The sequence below is a fragment of the Nerophis lumbriciformis genome, linkage group LG03, assembly GCF_033978685.3.
Source record: "Nerophis lumbriciformis linkage group LG03, RoL_Nlum_v2.1, whole genome shotgun sequence".
In the NCBI taxonomy this organism is placed as follows: domain Eukaryota; kingdom Metazoa; phylum Chordata; class Actinopteri; order Syngnathiformes; family Syngnathidae; genus Nerophis; species Nerophis lumbriciformis.
This window is the reverse complement of record NC_084550.2, coordinates 396,737-417,777: the sequence shown is the minus strand read 5'-3', so window position 1 is coordinate 417,777 and position 21,041 is coordinate 396,737. Positions and strand designations below refer to the sequence as shown.

Below are 21,041 nucleotides of genomic sequence, written 5' to 3'. Positions count from 1 at the left end.
TGTGTGTGTCTGAGTATGTGTGTGTGTGTGTGTGTCTGAGTGTGTGTGTGTGTGTGTGTGTGTCTGAGTGTGTGTGTGTGTGCCACGCCTCCGGTGACTTCACAGGGGGAGATGTTGCACACCCTGCACCCAGTCTGTTCAAACACACACACACACACACACACACACACACACACACACACACACACGGACACACACACACATGTTGGGGGCCCCTGTCGGGCCGTATAAACGTGTAAGGGCCAATTAAAGATCCCCTTTAGCGCGTAGAAAAGCAGACATGAAAAGAGTGTGTATTGTTTATAGGATGTGATCAAGTACAGTAAAGTACAGTAAGGTAGAGCGAGGGGGCGTGGCCGGCCGGGCGTGAACAAAGGAATATTAATTAGCGAGGAGTCACGTGATAATAAAGTACAGTAAGGTAGAGCGAGGGGGCGTGTCCGTCCGGGCGGGAACAAAGGAATATTAATTAGCGAGGTGTCACGTGACCAGGCTGACCCCGCCACCGGTCATTGTCCATAGTGCTTCTTGTCAAAGGTTGGCAGGTTTCCACTCCAATCTCCACTGGCCGTGTCCACTCCCACATCTGAAGTGACTTGATCATTCTAGTCTTTTCCTTCTGCCCCCCCCCAACGCCACGAGGCGGGACGGGAAGAAGGCCGAGGGGGCGGGGCTTGACCTGCGGGAATGAACAATACTTCTCCGTCCGTCGCATCCGTTGCTTTGGGTTTGCGTTGTGGACGTGAGCGAGGGGGCGTGTCTTCACAGGCCGGCGCTTAATTCCTTTAATTAAAGTCGCAGGAAAAGTCCCATCATGCATTGCTGAGCGCACAGCAGACTGCGGCGAGCGCTTGACCCGCGGCCGAATAACGCTCTATTAATTTCCTGACGACGGGAAGGTGTCTCCTGGCCGCGACCTTGGGGCGTCCTGCCCGTCATGCGCGTGCACGCGTGACCACGTCGGGACGTCAAGAAGGGGGCGCCGGCGGGGCCGCCAACCTAGCGCTCGCTCGCTGACGAGACGTCGCCGAGAGGCCGGACTCTTTCTCCCTTCTTCTTCTTCAATATGTGCGATGCGTTCAGGGACGGCGTGTTGTGTGGTTAAAATGAAAGGCAAAAGTCAGCCAGGAGGCGGAGCAAAGAGGAAATGTCAAAAAGTGTGAAAGTCTTCTCTGGTCGGCGGCGGCGGCGGCGAGCGCGGGCGTGGCGGCGTCCTCCTCGTCTGTCAGCCACGGCTGAAGTTTATGCAGCGACCCTGAAGGCAACACACAACAATATTATTATTATTATTCAATATTACTAGTAGTACTTCAAACATGAACAATATTATCATTGTTTTATGTCATCTACACTTACAGGAGGTGAAAATGTATCATAAATATACATACTGCACATTATGTGTAAATATATAATATATATCATAAATATACATACTGCACATTATGTGTAAATATATAATATATATCATAATTATACATACTGCACATTATGTGTAAATATATAATATATATCATAAATATACATACTGCACATTATGTGTAAATATATAATATATATCATAATTATACATACTGCACATTATGTGTAAATATATAATATATATCATAAATATACATACTGCACATTATGTGTACATACAAAAAATATATCATAAATATACATACTGCACATTATGTGTAAATATATAATATATATCATAAATATACATCCTGCACATTATGTGTAAATATATAGTATATATCATAAATATACATACTGCACATTATGTGTAAATATATAATATATATCATGAATACACATACTGCACATTATGTATAAATATATAATATATATCATAAATATACATACTGCACATTATGTGTACATATATAATATATATCATGAATACACATACTGCACATTATGTATAAATATATAATATATATCATAAATATACATACTGCACATTATGTATAAATATATAATATATATCATAAATATACATACTGCACAGTATGTGTAAATACATCAAATATATCATAAATATACATACTGCACAGTATGTGTACATACATAATATATATCATAAATATACATACTGCACATTATGTGTACATCCAAAAATTATATCATAAATATACATACTGCACATTATGTGTAAATATATAATATCTATTATAAATATACATACTACACATTATGTGTAAATATATAATATATATCATAAATATACATAATGCACGGTATGAAGCAGCATTTTTGACTCAATTAGAAATATTTAATCAGAATCAAAGAAAAATAATACAATCATTAATAAAGAGAACAGTCACAAAATATGATTTACTTAAATAATATTACCATAACTGCTTTAATTGCAGCAGAATATAGAAACTTTAATGTCAACTTAACACGACTTGAATCTGAGCATAAATATGGAATAATAATAATGATAATAACAATTGTAATAGTTATATTAAGAATAAGAATAATACAAATAATGATGATAATAATATTAATAACTATAATGTAATATTAATACAAGTAATAATAATAATAACAATAATATTGATGATAGTAATAATACAAATAATGATGATAATAATATTATTCACAATAATAACAATGATAATAGTAATAATAAAATAAAAAAAGCAATAATAATAAGGATGATGATGATAGTAATTATACAAATAATGCTGATAATGATATTAACAATAATAATAATGTAATATTAATAAAAGTAATAATAATGATGATAATAATAACAAAAAATGATATAGTGTTATTTACAATAATAATAATAGTGATAATACTAATAAAAGTAATAATACTGATGATAATAATATTATTCACAATAATAACAATTATAAAAGTAATAATAAAATATTAAAAGCAATAATAATAATGATGATAGTAATTATAAAAATAATGATAATATTATTAACAACAATAATAATACAATATTAATAAAAGTAATAATAATAATAATGATGATAGTAATAATACAAATGATGACAATAATAATATTATTTACAATAATAATAATAATAATAGTAATAATACTAAAAAAGTAATAATAATGATGATGATGATGATGAGGATAGTAATACAAATAATGATGATTGTAATATTAAAAATAATAATAATAATGTAATATTAACACAAGTAATAACAACAATAATAATAATATAACATAATAATAATAATAATAATAATAATTAACCTGAAGGTCATCTTAAAAAATGTTTACTAGAAAAAACAAAACACAAGCATTGTTTGTTTCTTCAACCTGTAAATAAACAATCTTCATCATAAATATGTCTCCCTTTATTCTACGAGTGTGTGTGTGTGTGTGTGTGTGTGTGTGTGTGTGTGTGTGTGTGTGTGAGCAGCAGCTCGCTAACAGTTGGCCAGCTGACACCAAGAGGGAGCTCTCACACAGCTAATACACCACCAGCACACACACACACACACACACACACACACACACACACACACACACACACACACACACACACACACACACACACACACACACACACACACACACACACACACACACACACACACACACATCACTTCAACACAACTTGGACTTTTATTGTCTTGACTGACGCTTTCTACTGAAAGGACAAGAAATCCATGAAAGAGTTTAAATAAAAAGGCGACATAGTTTGCACACGTCAGCGCGGTGGAGTTTCGCTGCTGTGACCCGTGTGGCATCGAACAACGTTTCTTTTTGATTGATGCACACATGAACACACACTTGTCATCTTGGTGATGTGAAGAATGAAAGTTACTTCTTTATTGCAAACATCTGTCATAACATGTGCATTAAATCCCATTACTCAATTCATCCAACAAAGTCCTCCATAGATTACTCAATTCATCCAACAAAGTCCTCCATAGATTACACAATTAATCCAACAATGTCCTCCACAGATTACTCAATTCATCCAACAAAGTCCATCAGCTCTTTGAGACTTTTGTGATTTAGGGCTATACAAATAAATATTGATTGATTGATCATAGATTACTCAATTCATCCAACAAAGTCATCCATAAATTACTCAATTAATCCAACAAAATCCTCCATATATTACAGAATTAATCCAACAAAGTCCTCCATAGATTACTCAATTCATCCAACAAAGTCCTCCATAGTTTACTCAATTAATCCAACAAAGTCCTCCACAGATTACTCAATTCATCAAACAAAGTCCAGCATAGATTATTCAATTCATCCAACAAAGTCCTCTATATATTACTCAATTAATCCAACAAAGTCCTCCATATATTACTCAATTAATCCAACAAAGTCCTCCATGGATTACTCCAATAATCCAACAAAGTCCTCTATATATTACTCAATTAATCCAACAAAGTCCTCCATATATTACTCAATTAATCCAACAAAGTCCTCCATGGATTACTTCAATAATCCAACAAAGTCCTCTATATATTACTCAATTAATCCAACAAAGTCCTCCATAGATTACTCAATTAATCCAACAAAGTCCTCCATATATTACTCAATTAATCCAACAAAGTCCTCCATGGATTACTCCAATAATCCAACAAAGTCCTCTATATATTACTCAATTAATCCAACAAAGTCCTCCATAGATTACTCAATTCATCCAACAAAGTCCTCCATAGATTACTCAATTCATCCAACAAAGTCCATCATAGATTACTCAATTCATCCAACAAAGTCCTCCATAGATTACTCAATTAATCCAACAAAATCCTCCATAGATTACACAATTAATCCAACAAAGTCCTCCATATAATACTCAATTCATCCAACAAAGTCCTCCATAGATTACTCAATTAATCCAACAAAGTCCTCCATAGATTACTAATTTCATCCAACAAAGTCCACCATAGATTACTCAATTCATCCAACAAAGTCCTCCATAGATTACTCAATTAATCCAACAAAGTCATCCATATATTACTCAATTAATCCAACAGTCCTCCATAGATTACTCAATTCATCCAACAAAGTCCTCCATAAATTACTCAATTCATCCAACAAAATCCTCCATAGATTACACAATTAATCCAACAAAATCCTCCATAGATTACTCAATTCATCCAACAAAGTCCATCATAGATTACTCAATTCATCCAACAAAGTCCTCCATAAATTACTCAGTTAATCCAACAAAATCCTCCATAGATTACACAATTAATCCAACAAAGTCCTCCATATAATACTCAATTCATCCAACAAAATCCTCCATAGATTACACAATTAATCCAACAAAATCCTCCATAGATTACTCAATTCATCCAACAAAGTCCATCATAGATTACTCAATTCATCCAACAAAGTCCTCCATAAATTACTCAATTAATCCAACAAAATCCTCCATAGATTACACAATTAATCCAACAAAGTCCTCCATATAATACTCAATTCATCCAACAAAGTCCTCCATAGATTACTCAATTAATCCAACAAAGTCCTCCATAGATTACTCATTTCATCCAACAAAGTCCACCATAGATTACTCAATTCATCCAACAAAGTCATCCATTTATTACTCAATTCATCCAACAAAGTCCTCTATAGATTACTCCAATAATCCAACAAAGTCCTCCATAGATTACTTGATTAATCCAACAAAATCCTCCATACATTACTCAATTAATACAACACAATTCCCAATAGATTACTCAATTAATCCAAAAAGCCCAAAAACAAATATACAAATAAAACCAAATCTACTTAAATAAAACAATCTACTTAAAAAAAATCGACTTGAATACATATAATAATAATACATCTACTTATAAAAAACTACTTAAATAAGAAACATCTACATAAATAAAAATAACTTACTTAAATAAAAAAAATCTACTTAAACAAAATCTACTTAAATACAAAATGTACATGAATAAAAAAACTACTTAAATAAATATAATCTACTTAAATAAAAATAAATCTACTTAAATAAAAAAAAATCAACTTAAATACAAAACATACTTTAAAAAAAAAAACTATTTAAATTAAAATCATCTACTTGAATAAAAATAAATCTACTTAAATAAAAATCATCTACTTAAATAAAAATCATCTACTTGAATAAAAATAAGTCTACTTAAATAAATAAAAATGTACCTAAATAAAAACAAATGAAAAATGAAATCCAAATATTGCAAACTTCTTAGTTTGACTGATTTCAACCTTTTTGGTCAATTATTTAATCTTTTGCTCCAAACATAGTTGTTACTGTCATGGTCTCCAAGTCCACCTCAGATGGTGTTTGGCACAAAGCCGCGACCAGGAGGAAGTGTTGGCATGGTAACGGACCAGGAGGAAGTGTTGGCATGGTAACGGACCAGGAGGAAGTGTTGGCATGGTAACGGACCACCTGTACGTCAGCACGGAGGATCAGGCTACTAGCTTGGAAGCTAACGGTCTGAGACACTTCCTGTCCTGACATGAGTGGACCACCGAGGTGAGACCACCAGGCCACCATAGTCAATACAATACATAATAAAATGACCTCAGGACAGTACGCTTCCCCCTTTCACAATAAGAGCGCTAACAAAACACAAGCCTGAGGTACTTATTGATATATTTACTTTACACAATTATTATGCTTTGACCTCAAATATTGCTCCAAAGATGTAAATGTAAGGATTTTATTCCATTTTATTTATAACACAATAAATAAGTGCAAAGGTAAAAAAAACCCTGAGTTTTATTGTTTTAATAAATTGCTATTATTTTAACTTATTGTTGTTACTATTATTGACATTTTACTTGCAGCGTATTCATTATTAATTCATATCCTTTCTTCTTTTCTTGATTTCAATATCAATCCAAAATAATAGTGATTATTATTGTGTGCCATAATGGTCCAGCCCTAATGTACACTTCCTTTAAAACTGCAAAAACAGCATTTGTTGTCTTTCCCTGCTGCCTAAACTCAGATTTGACTATGAAATAGAACAATTGAAAGCTCGATGAATAATGACGGAACATGAAACTGGTGGCGCTCCTTCAATGAGCCCACGCCGCGGGTGTTGCGGACCGAGCATTGTCGAGCAACTCCATCGCCGCAGGGGCCAAAGACAGGCAAAACGGGGCCCGGGAAAGACGGCTGGAATGAAGGACAAAAACTGGATTTCCTATTGAAAAATGAACGTTTGGACAGGTGAGCGGAGGAGACGCGGAGGACGCACTTCTGTTGTCTCTCTCAACAAGACATCTTGACGTGAGCTCGCCACACACACACGCACACACACACACACACACACACACACACACACACACACACACACACACACACACACACACACACACACACACACACACACACACACACACACACACACACACACACACACACACACTGCCCACACAGCGCTGCCATCTGGCCTGCTGGGAAATCACAGCCACGTGAGACTCGGCCAAAGGCGTGAAGTGAAGACGGCCGACTCGGACATTTCTTCTTCTGCTGGTGAGAAGAGTGTGGCGGCCCGATGGAAGACAACTCGTAGGTATTACGGGAAAGTGTACACTAAACGTGCCACGCCCCTTTTAGCTGCGTCTAATGGAGTCCCGAGTGAGCGTTCCGCTGCTGTGGGAAAGGGACGGCTACCAAAAACTGGACGTTTTCCAGCACCGACCGAACCCCGCACTTGGTGATCACTCCAGCAGCACTGAGAGCAGACTCAGCCAAACAACAACTAGGTCATATTGACACTTCAAATACCCACAAAGAAATTGACAAAAAAACCAAAACGCTCCGATGCAAGTAAAGTGAGGCTCCACTTTTCCAAAAAAAAATGCGCTAGCTTGATGCTAACATACATGAGTTTTGCTATTGACTGATTAGCATTAGCAAGTTTGACACCTGTGAATGTGTTGATGAAAACTACAAGCAAGACTCATGTTACAACTAAACAGTGCGTAACACGTACAGTAGTGACACTTTTTAGGGCGCAACAAAAGACAGCATCAACTACACTCTACTGCCATCTGACGTCTTGCACTTGCAACTGCAACTTAGTGTCATACTCTGAAATAACATCAAACATTATCAAGGGCTTTTTGGTACGGGGGGGTTGCTTGGTCAAATTCAGCTTTGCTAGATGACAGCATCGATAGCCTTTTATTAATTCCGGTAGGTATTCTTTTCGTGGTGGTGGGTGGGTGGTTGCTGTCATGGTGCACGTATTGGAGTGTTGTGTTGGGTTTCGTGAATGGTTGGTAGCTGTTATTTCTCAGGTTGAAAGTGACGTCAAGGAAGTTGACGGTTTGCTTGTTGGCTTCAATCGTGATCCGTAGGCCGTTCTCTTTGAACTACGGATCACGATTGAAGCCAACAAGCAAACCGTCAACTTCCTCGACGTCACTTTCAACCTGAGAAATAACAGCTACCAACCATTCACGAAACCCAACACAACACTCCAATACGTGCACCATGACAGCAACCACCCACCCACCACCACGAAAAGGATACCTACCGGAATTAATAAAAGGCTATCGATGCTGTCATCTAGCAAAGCTGAATTTGACCAAGCAACCCCCCCGTACCAAAAAGCCCTTGATGAAAGCGGATACAATTTCACCCTCACCTATGAACCCACGCCAGGAAACCAGCCAAAAAAGAACAGAAAACGAAACGACATCATCTGGTACAACCCCCCATACAGCAAAAACGTCTCAACGAACATTGGACACAAATTCCTCAATCTGATTGACAAACACTTTCCCAAAGACAGCACCCTAAGAAAAGTATTCAACAAGAACAACATTAAATTGAGCTACAGCTGCATGAACAATATACGACAAATCATCTCAAACCACAACAAAACAATTGCAAATGAGCCGTCGGCCCCCGGACAGAGCGACTCCAAAACCAACAAAGGCTGTAACTGTCGAAAGAAACCTGATTGCCCTCTCAACGGGGGGTGCTTACAAACATCAGTTGTCTACCAATCTAAGGTAATACGCAAGGACATTAACACATCCGACACATATGTAGGATTAACCGAGGGAGAATTCAAAACCAGATGGAACAATCACAAGGCTTCTTTCAGGAACAAAAACCTGCGAAATACCACAGAACTCAGCAAACACATTTGGGACCTCAAAGACAATAATGTTGAATATTCAATAACATGGCAAATTCTTGCATCCAGCACACCTTACAATAGTGGTAATAAAAGATGCAACCTATGCTTGAAAGAGAAACTGTTTATTATTTACCGTCCAGACCTGTCATCCCTCAACAAGCGCAGCGAAATTGTAACAGCATGCCGCCACAGACGGAAACACCTCCTAGGTAACACATGAGCCAATCACCACGCCCCTACGCCAGCCTGTACCCACCCACTCTGTGCCCTATATAAACCATGGTATGTGAATGCTCCCATTAAAATCTCCTGATGATTGAGGGTACCCCCCCTCATGAAACAGGCCTGTAGAGATGAAATAGTCTTGTGATTTTTTCCCCCACACATACATATATATATATATATATATATATATATATATATATATATATATATATATATATATATATACGTATATATATATATATATATATATATACGTATATATATATATACATACATATATATACGTATATATATACATACATATGTATATACGTATATATACATACATATAGATATGTACATATATATGTACATATATACACACACACACACACACACACACACACACACACACACACACACACACACACACACACACACACACACACACACACACACACACACACACACACACACACACACACACACAGGAGCAAAGCCAAAGTTAAGGGAACGGTCTGAAGGTGTTTTTGAAATGGCCCCTGCATGCTTTGATGTTTCAGTGTGTGGCCCTCAAGTTTGGACATGAAATATTCCCACCAGCTGCACACGGACTACTTTAATGTGTAAATGTGTTGTGGTGTGAAGTCAGCGTCCATGGTTCAGATGTTCCTGCTCAGAGGGACAAGTGCACATCATTGGCAGCCACGTCTTCCTCACACCTGCCAACAAGCGCCTTGGCGTGGACGGGCCCTCGCAGACGGAGGCCCAGATGGCGCTAATGGACCAACCCAGGGACCCGCACACAATAGCGCCATCAACTATTCAACATGATGAAATCATCACAAGCAGGACGCTGTGGGCGAAAGTGGCGTGGAGCCTCGCCAACGCCGTCAGACAGACGCCACATTGTTCTACTTCCTGTGAGGCCACATTGTTCTACTTCCTGTGAGGCCACATTGTTCTACTTCCTGTGAGGCCACATTGTTCTACTTCCTGTGAGGCCACATTGTTCTACTTCCTGCGGACCTTGAAGAGGCCACATTGTTCTACTTCCTGTGAGGCCACATTGTTCTATTTCCTGTGCACCTTGAAGAGGCCTCATTGTTCTACTTCCTGTGAGGCCACATTGTTCTACTTCCTGTGAGGCCACATTGTTCTACTTCCTGTGGAACTACAAAAGGCCACATTGTTCTACTTCCTGTGAGGCCACATAGTTCTACTTCCTGTGCACCTTGAAGAGGCCACATAGTTCTACTTTCTGTGCACCTTGAAAAGGCCACAAAGTTCTACTTCCTGTGCACCTTGAAGAGGCCACATAGTTCTACTTCCTGTGCACCTTGAAGAGGCCACATAGTTCTACTTCCTGTGCACCTTGAAGAGGCCACATAGTTCTACTTCCTGTGAGGCCACATAGTTCTACTTCCTGTGGAACTAGAAAAGGCCACATTGTTCTACTTCCTGTGAGGCCACATTGTTCTACTTCCTGTGCACCTTGAAGAGGCCACATAGTTCTACTTTCTGTGCACCTTGAAAAGGCCACATAGTTCTACTTCCTGTGCACCTTGAAGAGGCCACATAGTTCTACTTCCTGTGCACCTTGAAGAGGCCACATAGTTCTACTTCCTGTGCACCTTGAAGAGGCCACATAGTTCTACTTCCTGTGCACCTTGAAGAGGCCACATAGTTCTACTTCCTGTGCACCTTGAAGAGGCCACATTGTTCTACTTCCTGTGAGGCCACATAGTTCTACTTCCTGTGCACCTTGAAGAGGCCACATAGTTCTACTTTCTGTGCACCTTGAAAAGGCCACATAGTTCTACTTCCTGTGCACCTTGAAGAGGCCACATAGTTCTACTTCCTGTGCACCTTGAAGAGGCCACATAGTTCTACTTCCTGTGCACCTTGAAGAGGCCACATAGTTCTACTTCCTGTGAGGCCACATAGTTCTACTTCCTGTGGAACTAGAAAAGGCCACATTGTTCTACTTCCTGTGAGGCCACGTTGTTCTACTTCCTGTGCACCTTGAAGAGGCCACATAGTTCTACTTTCTGTGCACCTTGAAAAGGCCACATAGTTCTACTTCCTGTGCACCTTGAAGAGGCCACATAGTTCTACTTCCTGTGCACCTTGAAGAGGCCACATAGTTCTACTTCCTGTGCACCTTGAAGAGGCCACATAGTTCTACTTCCTGTGCACCTTGAAGAGGCCACATAGTTCTACTTCCTGTGCACCTTGAAGAGGCCACATAGTTCTACTTCCTGTGAGGCCACATTGTTCTACTTCCTGTGCACCTTGAAGAGGCCACATAGTTCTACTTCCTGTGCATCTTGAAGAGGCCACATAGTTCTACTTCCTGTGAGGCCACATAGTTCTACTTCCTGTGCATCTTGAAGAGACCACATAGTTCTACTTCCTGTGCACCTTGAAAAGGCCACATAGTTCTACTTCCTGTGCACCTTGAAGAGGCCACATAGTTCTACTTCCTGTGCACCTTGAAGAGGCCACATTGTTCTACTTCCTGTGAGGCCACATAGTTCTACTTCCTGTGCATCTTGAAGAGGCCACATAGTTCTACTTCCTGTGCATCTTGAAGAGGCCACATAGTTCTACTTCCTGTGCACCTTGAAAAGGCCACATAGTTCTACTTCCTGTGCACCTTGAAGAGGCCACATAGTTCTACTTCCTGTGAGGCCACATAGTTCTACTTCCTGTGAGGCCACATAGTTCTACTTCCTGTGCATCTTGAAGAGGCCACATAGTTCTACTTCCTGTGCACCTTGAAAAGGCCACATAGTTCTACTTCCTGTGCACCTTGAAGAGGCCACATTGTTCTACTTCCTGTGAGGCCACATAGTTCTACTTCCTGTGCATCTTGAAGAGGCCACATAGTTCTACTTCCTGTGAGGCCACATAGTTCTACTTCCTGTGCATCTTGAAGAGACCACATAGTTCTACTTCCTGTGCACCTTGAAAAGGCCACATAGTTCTACTTCCTGTGCACCTTGAAGAGGCCACATAGTTCTACTTCCTGTGCACCTTGAAGAGGCCACATAGTTCTACTTCCTGTGCACCTTGAAGAGGCCACATTGTTCTACTTCCTGTGAGGCCACATAGTTCTACTTCCTGTGCATCTTGAAGAGGCCACATAGTTCTACTTCCTGTGCACCTTGAAAAGGCCACATAGTTCTACTTCCTGTGCACCTTGAAGAGGCCACATTGTTCTACTTCCTGTGAGGCCACATTGTTCTACTTCCTGTGCACCTTGAAGAGGCCACATAGTTCTACTTCCTGTGCACCTTGGAGAGGCCACATAGTTCTACTTCCTGTGAGGCCACATAGTTCTACTTCCTGTGGACCTTGAAGAGGCCACATTGTTCTACTTCCTGTGCATCTTGAAGAGGCCACATAGTTCTACTTCCTGTGCACCTTGAAAAGGCCACATAGTTCTACTTCCTGTGCACCTTGAAGAGGCCACATAGTTCTACTTCCTGTGAGGCCACATAGTTCTACTTCCTGTGCATCTTGAAGAGGCCACATAGTTCTACTTCCTGTGCATCTTGAAGAGGCCACATAGTTCTACTTCCTGTGCACCTTGAAAAGGCCACATAGTTCTACTTCCTGTACACCTTGAAGAGGCCACATAGTTCTACTTCCTGTGAGGCCACATAGTTCTACTTCCTGTGAGGCCACATAGTTCTACTTCCTGTGCATCTTGAAGAGGCCACATAGTTCTACTTCCTGTGCACCTTGAAAAGGCCACATAGTTCTACTTCCTGTGCACCTTGAAGAGGCCACATTGTTCTACTTCCTGTGAGGCCACATAGTTCTACTTCCTGTGCATCTTGAAGAGGCCACATAGTTCTACTTCCTGTGAGGCCACATAGTTCTACTTCCTGTGCATCTTGAAGAGACCACATAGTTCTACTTCCTGTGCACCTTGAAAAGGCCACATAGTTCTACTTCCTGTGCACCTTGAAGAGGCCACATAGTTCTACTTCCTGTGCACCTTGAAGAGGCCACATAGTTCTACTTCCTGTGCACCTTGAAGAGGCCACATTGTTCTACTTCCTGTGAGGCCACATAGTTCTACTTCCTGTGCATCTTGAAGAGGCCACATAGTTCTACTTCCTGTGCACCTTGAAAAGGCCACATAGTTCTACTTCCTGTGCACCTTGAAGAGGCCACATTGTTCTACTTCCTGTGAGGCCACATTGTTCTACTTCCTGTGCACCTTGAAGAGGCCACATAGTTCTACTTCCTGTGCACCTTGGAGAGGCCACATAGTTCTACTTCCTGTGAGGCCACATAGTTCTACTTCCTGTGGACCTTGAAGAGGCCACATTGTTCTACTTCCTGTGCATCTTGAAGAGGCCACATAGTTCTACTTCCTGTGCACCTTGAAAAGGCCACATAGTTCTACTTCCTGTGCACCTTGAAGAGGCCACATAGTTCTACTTCCTGTGAGGCCACATAGTTCTACTTCCTGTGCATCTTGAAGAGGCCACATAGTGCTACTTCCTGTGAGGCCACATAGTTCTACTTCCTGTGCACCTTGAAGAGGCCACATAGTTCTACTTCCTGTGCACCTTGAAGAGGCCACATAGTTCTACTTCCTGTGCACCTTGAAGAGGCCACATAGTTCTACTTCCTGTGAGGCCACATAGTTCTACTTCCTGTGGAACTAGAAAAGGCCACATTGTTCTACTTCCTGTGAGGCCACGTTGTTCTACTTCCTGTGCACCTTGAAGAGGCCACATAGTTCTACTTTCTGTGCACCTTGAAAAGGCCACATAGTTCTACTTCCTGTGCACCTTGAAGAGGCCACATAGTTCTACTTCCTGTGCACCTTGAAGAGGCCACATAGTTCTACTTCCTGTGCACCTTGAAAAGGCCACATAGTTCTACTTCCTGTGCACCTTGAAGAGGCCACATAGTTCTACTTCCTGTGAGGCCACATTGTTCTACTTCCTGTGCACCTTGAAGAGGCCACATAGTTCTACTTCCTGTGCATCTTGAAGAGGCCACATAGTTCTACTTCCTGTGAGGCCACATAGTTCTACTTCCTGTGCATCTTGAAGAGACCACATAGTTCTACTTCCTGTGCACCTTGAAAAGGCCACATAGTTCTACTTCCTGTGCACCTTGAAGAGGCCACATAGTTCTACTTCCTGTGCACCTTGAAGAGGCCACATTGTTCTACTTCCTGTGAGGCCACATAGTTCTACTTCCTGTGCATCTTGAAGAGGCCACATAGTTCTACTTCCTGTGCATCTTGAAGAGGCCACATAGTTCTACTTCCTGTGCACCTTGAAAAGGCCACATAGTTCTACTTCCTGTGCACCTTGAAGAGGCCACATAGTTCTACTTCCTGTGAGGCCACATAGTTCTACTTCCTGTGAGGCCACATAGTTCTACTTCCTGTGCATCTTGAAGAGGCCACATAGTTCTACTTCCTGTGCACCTTGAAAAGGCCACATAGTTCTACTTCCTGTGCACCTTGAAGAGGCCACATTGTTCTACTTCCTGTGAGGCCACATAGTTCTACTTCCTGTGCATCTTGAAGAGGCCACATAGTTCTACTTCCTGTGAGGCCACATAGTTCTACTTCCTGTGCATCTTGAAGAGACCACATAGTTCTACTTCCTGTGCACCTTGAAAAGGCCACATAGTTCTACTTCCTGTGCACCTTGAAGAGGCCACATAGTTCTACTTCCTGTGCACCTTGAAGAGGCCACATAGTTCTACTTCCTGTGCACCTTGAAGAGGCCACATTGTTCTACTTCCTGTGAGGCCACATAGTTCTACTTCCTGTGCATCTTGAAGAGGCCACATAGTTCTACTTCCTGTGCACCTTGAAAAGGCCACATAGTTCTACTTCCTGTGCACCTTGAAGAGGCCACATTGTTCTACTTCCTGTGAGGCCACATTGTTCTACTTCCTGTGCACCTTGAAGAGGCCACATAGTTCTACTTCCTGTGCACCTTGGAGAGGCCACATAGTTCTACTTCCTGTGAGGCCACATAGTTCTACTTCCTGTGGACCTTGAAGAGGCCACATTGTTCTACTTCCTGTGCATCTTGAAGAGGCCACATAGTTCTACTTCCTGTGCACCTTGAAAAGGCCACATAGTTCTACTTCCTGTGCACCTTGAAGAGGCCACATAGTTCTACTTCCTGTGAGGCCACATAGTTCTACTTCCTGTGCATCTTGAAGAGGCCACATAGTGCTACTTCCTGTGAGGCCACATTGTTCTACTTCCTGTGCACCTTGAAGAGGCCACATAGTTCTACTTCCTGTGCACCTTGAAGAGGCCACATAGTTCTACTTCCTGTGCACCTTGAAGAGGCCACGTTGTTCTACTTCCTGTGCACCTTGAAGAGGCCACATAGTTCTACTTCCTGTGAGGCCACATAGTTCTACTTCCTGTGAGGCCACATAGTTCTACTTCCTGTGAGGTCTCATTGTTCTACTTCCTGTGAGGCCACATTGTTCTACTTCCTGTGCACCTTGAAGAGGCCACATTGTTCTACTTCCTGTGAGGCCACATAGTTCTACTTCCTGTGCACCTTGAAGAGGCCACATTGTTCTACTTCCTGTGAGGCCACATTGTTCTACTTCCTGTGCACCTTGAAAAGGCCACATAGTTCTGCTTCCTGTGAGGCCACATAGTTCTACTTCCTGTGCACCTTGAAGAGGCCACATTGTTCTACTTCCTGTGAGGCCACATAGTTCTACTTCCTGTGCACCTTGAAGAGGCCACATAGTTCTACTTCCTGTGAGGCCACATAGTTCTACTTCCTGTGAGGCCACATAGTTCTACTTCCTGTGCACCTTGAAGAGGCCACATAGTTCTACTTCCTGTGAGGCCACATAGTTATACTTCCTGTGAGGTCTCATTGTTCTACTTCCTGTGAGGCCACATTGTTCTACTTCCTGTGCACCTTGAAAAGGCCACATAGTTCTGCTTCCTGTGAGGCCACATAGTTCTACTTCCTGTGCACCTTGAAGAGGCCACATTGTTCTACTTCCTGTGAGGCCACATAGTTCTACTTCCTGTGCACCTTGAAGAGGCCACATAGTTCTACTTCCTGTGAGGCCACATTGTTCTACTTCCTGTGCACCTTGAAGAGGCCACATTGTTCTACTTCCTGTGAGGCCACATAGTTCTACTTCCTGTGCACCTTGAAGAGGCCACATAGTTCTACTTCCTGTGAGGCCACATAGTTCTACTTCCTGTGAGGCCACATAGTTCTACTTCCTGTGAGGTCTCATTGTTCTACTTCCTGTGAGGCCACATTGTTCTACTTCCTGTGCACCTTGAAGAGGCCACATTGTTCTACTTCCTGTGAGGCCACATAGTTCTACTTCCTGTGCACCTTGAAGAGGCCACATTGTTCTACTTCCTGTGAGGCCACATTGTTCTACTTCCTGTGCACCTTGAAAAGGCCACATAGTTCTGCTTCCTGTGAGGCCACATAGTTCTACTTCCTGTGCACCTTGAAGAGGCCACATTGTTCTACTTCCTGTGAGGCCACATAGTTCTACTTCCTGTGCACCTTGAAGAGGCCACATAGTTCTACTTCCTGTGAGGCCACATAGTTCTACTTCCTGTGAGGCCACATAGTTCTACTTCCTGTGCACCTTGAAGAGGCCACATAGTTCTACTTCCTGTGAGGCCACATAGTTATACTTCCTGTGAGGTCTCATTGTTCTACTTCCTGTGAGGCCACATTGTTCTACTTCCTGTGCACCTTGAAAAGGCCACATAGTTCTGCTTCCTGTGAGGCCACATAGTTCTACTTCCTGTGCACCTTGAAGAGGCCACATTGTTCTACTTCCTGTGAGGCCACATAGTTCTACTTCCTGTGCACCTTGAAGAGGCCACATAGTTCTACTTCCTGTGAGGCCACATTGTTCTACTTCCTGTGCACCTTGAAGAGGCCACATTGTTCTACTTCCTGTGAGGCCACATAGTTCTACTTCCTGTGCACCTTGAAGAGGCCTCGTCCCACAATGTTGTGTTGTTCACCAACTAAGTAATGCACCTTCTCTGCTATAGAGACCAGGATGTAGACCACACCTTCTCCACTATAGTATAGAATGTATCTTCTCTACTATAGAGACCAGGATGTAGACCGTACCTTCTCCGGTATAAATATCTGAATACGGACCTCAACTTCTCTGGAATGAATACCAGATTATAGACCTCAACTTCTCTGGTAGGGACACCAGATTATAGACTGTACATTCTCTGGTATAAAGACCAGACCATAGACCCTATCTTCTCTGGTATAAAGACCAGACCATAGACCCTATCTTCTGTGGTATAAGACCAGACCATAGACCCTATCTTCTGTGGTATAAGACCAGACCATAGACTCTATCTTCTGTGGTATAAAGACCAGACCATAGACCCTATCTTCTGTGGTATAAAGACCAGACCATAGACCCTATCTTCTGTGGTAAAAAGACCAGACCATAGACCCTATCTTCTGTGGTATAAAGACCAGATCATAGACCCTATCTTCTGTGGTATAAAGACCAGATCATAGACCCTATCTTCTGTGGCATAAAGACCAGACCATAGACCCTATCTTCTGTGGTATAAAGACCAGAGTACAGATCTCACCTTCTTAGGCATGAAGACCAGAGTTTTGACCACATCATTTGTAATACAAACACCAGGGTTTGGACAACACCTTCTCTGGTACAACAAAGATGAGAGTAAAGACCTCAACTTCTTTGGTATTAAGATCAGATTATATATGTTTTATATATATAAGATCACATTTAGAACCCCAGTTTCTGTGGTATGTTCAGACCATACCATCTGTGGTACAAACACCAGGGTTTAGACCACACTCTTTACGGTAGAAGAGCAGAGTAAGGTCATAGCTTTTGCTGGTGAAATGACCAGAGTATAGACAACACCTTTTTTTGATACAAAAAGAATCAGAGTATAGACCCCACCTGAAGTAAAAAGACCAGGGTTTAGACCACACTCACTGTCTGCAGTGCAAAGACCAGAGTTTAGACCTCAATGTTTGTGGTACAAAGACCAGAGTTTAGACCACAATGTTTGTGGTACAAAGACCAGAGTTTAGACCACAATGTTTGTGGTACAAAGACCAGAGTTTAGACCACAATGTTTGTGGTACAAAGACCAAAGTTTAGACCACAATGTTTGTGGTACAAAGACCAGAGTTTAGACCTCAATATTTGTGGTACAAAGACCAGAGTTTAGACCTCAATGTTTGTGGTACAAAGACCAGAGTTTAGACCACAATGTTTGTGGTACAAAGACCAGAGTTTAGACCTCAATGTTTGTGGTACAAAGACCAGAGTTTAGACCTCAATGTTTGTGGTACAAAGACCAGAGTTTAGACCTCAATGTTTGTGGTACAAAGACCAGAGTTTAGACCTCAATGTTTGTGGTACAAAGACCAGAGTTTAGACCACAATGTTTGTGGTACAAAGACCAGAGTTTAGACCTCAATGTTTGTGGTACAAAGACCAGAGTTTAGACCACAATGTTTGTGGTACAAAGACCAGAGTTTAGACTACAATGTTTGTGGTACAAAGACCAGAGTTTAGACTACAATGTTTGTGGTACAAAGACCAGAGTTTAGACCACAATGTTTGTGGTACAAAGACCAGAGTTTAGACTACAATGTTTGTGGTACAAAGACCAGAGTTTAGACTACAATGTTTGTGGTACAAAGACCAGAGTTTAGACCACAATGTTTGTGGTACAAAGACCAGAGTTTAGACCACAATGTTTGTGGTACAAAGACCAGAGTTTAGACCTCAATGTTTGTGGTACAAAGACCAGAGTTTAGACCTCAATGTTTGTGGTACAAAGACCAGAGTTTAGACCTCAATGTTTGTGGTACAAAGACCAGAGTTTAGACCACAATGTTTGTGGTACAAAGACCAGAGTTTAGACCACAATGTTTGTGGTACAAAGACCAGAGTTTAGACCACAATGTTTGTGGTACAAAGACCAGAGTTTAGACCACAATGTTTGTGGTACAAAGACCAGAGTTTAGACCACAATGTTTGTGGTACAAAGACCAGAGTTTAGACCACAATGTTTGTGGTACAAAGACCAGAGTTTAGACCACAATGTTTGTGGTACAAAGACCAGAGTTTAGACCACAATGTTTGTGGTACAAAGACCAGAGTTTAGACCTCAATGTTTGTGGTACAAAGACCAGAGTTTAGACCTCAATGTTTGTGGTACAAAGACCAGAGTTTAGACCTAAATGTTTGTGGTACAAAGACCAGAGTTTAGACCGCATTGTTTGTGGTACAAAGACCAGAGTTTAGACCTCAATGTTTGTGGTACAAAGACCAGGGTTTAGACCGCATTGTTTGTGGTACAAAGACCAGAGTTTAGACTTCAATGTTTGTGGTACAAAGACCAGAGTTTAGACCTCAATGTTTGTGGTACAAAGACCAGAGTTTAGACCTCAATGTTTGTGGTACAAAGACCAGGGTTTAGACCGCATTGTTTGTGGTACAAAGACCAGAGTTTAGACCACAATGTTTGTGGTACAAAGACCAGGGTTTAGACCTCAATGTTTGTGGTACAAAGACCAGAGTTTAGACCTCAATGTTTGTGGTACAAAGACCAGAGTTTAGACCTCAATGTTTGTGGTACAAAGACCAGAGTTTAGACCGCACCGTCTGTGTTCCAAAGCTATGAGTGTGCTGCATGCATGCTAGCTGTTAGCCTGCTGATGACCTGCAACAGGCACACTTGGTGCTAGCTGGGTGCTAACAGATGCTTGTAGGAAGAACAAGTCACAGCTTTTTGTGGCTCTCTTCATGAAAAGTAGAATTGTTTTGAAGGTCACAAGATCTAAAAGCTGCATTGTTTGTAAAAACTACAGCAGGGGAGAAAATAAAGAGGTGGGCAGATTGTGTTCAAATCAAATACTGCCTTTGACTTTCCTCAGTACACTTCACCGAGTACACGTCACCAAGTACACTTCACCAAGAACACTTCACCAAGTATACTTCACAAAGTACACTTCACCAAGTACACTTCACCAAGTACACTTCACCAAGTACACTTCACCAAGTACACTTCGCCAAGCACACTTCACTAAGTACACTTAGTGTGTGAACTTCCCTTCCTGAGTCTCCTTGCTGTCTTTCTGCGCGGCTAAGAAGGGTTTGACCCTGTAACAGACCATTTGCACGGACTTTGTTGTTGCAAGTAAAATAGTGATGGTGGGTTAGTTAGTTAATCCCCCGCTGGTGGGTTAGTTAATGCCCCGCTGGTTGCCACACCGTATCAGCGTCCTGACACCACCGTCGGGCCTGAAATGATGCGTCAGCGCCACAACTGCCAGCACACACCACACAAAGTGCGCTAGCAAACATAAGCTTGCGTGTCGCACGCAGACTACTCTAATGTTTACTGCCAGCATCCTAATAAAGAATATTTACAACAACTAAATATAATATTATATTTACATCAATACTATATGAATTATTTTAAGTACAATATGTTATATATATTAAATTATATTACATTCAAATTGTATATTATATTATAAATAATGTTATTATATAATATTAACAAACATACTCCAACAACATTAATAAAAAATATTTACAACAACAGAACATAATATTATCATTATGTTTATATTAATATTTATTTACCTTATATTGTTATTTTTACTTTATATAATATTGTTATATTAGTATAATTACAATAAATACTGTTATTATTAATACATATA

The 21,041-nt window shown here is 41.0% G+C and overlaps 1 protein-coding gene across 2 annotated transcripts in view; it reads right to left on the bottom strand.

The window, feature by feature from the left end:
• Nucleotides 1–407: 407 nt before the first annotated feature.
• The window catches only part of antxr2a (ANTXR cell adhesion molecule 2a), a 116,552-nt gene continuing 95,918 nt past the window's right edge, over nucleotides 408–21,041 (bottom strand). For both annotated transcript variants that reach the window (XM_061931187.2, XM_072912383.1), the window contains one exon: nucleotides 408–1,255. In XM_061931187.2, the coding sequence (XP_061787171.2) occupies nucleotides 1,226–1,255 (30 nt within the window). In that variant the 3' untranslated portion in view covers nucleotides 408–1,225. The remainder of the gene's footprint in view (nucleotides 1,256–21,041) is intronic.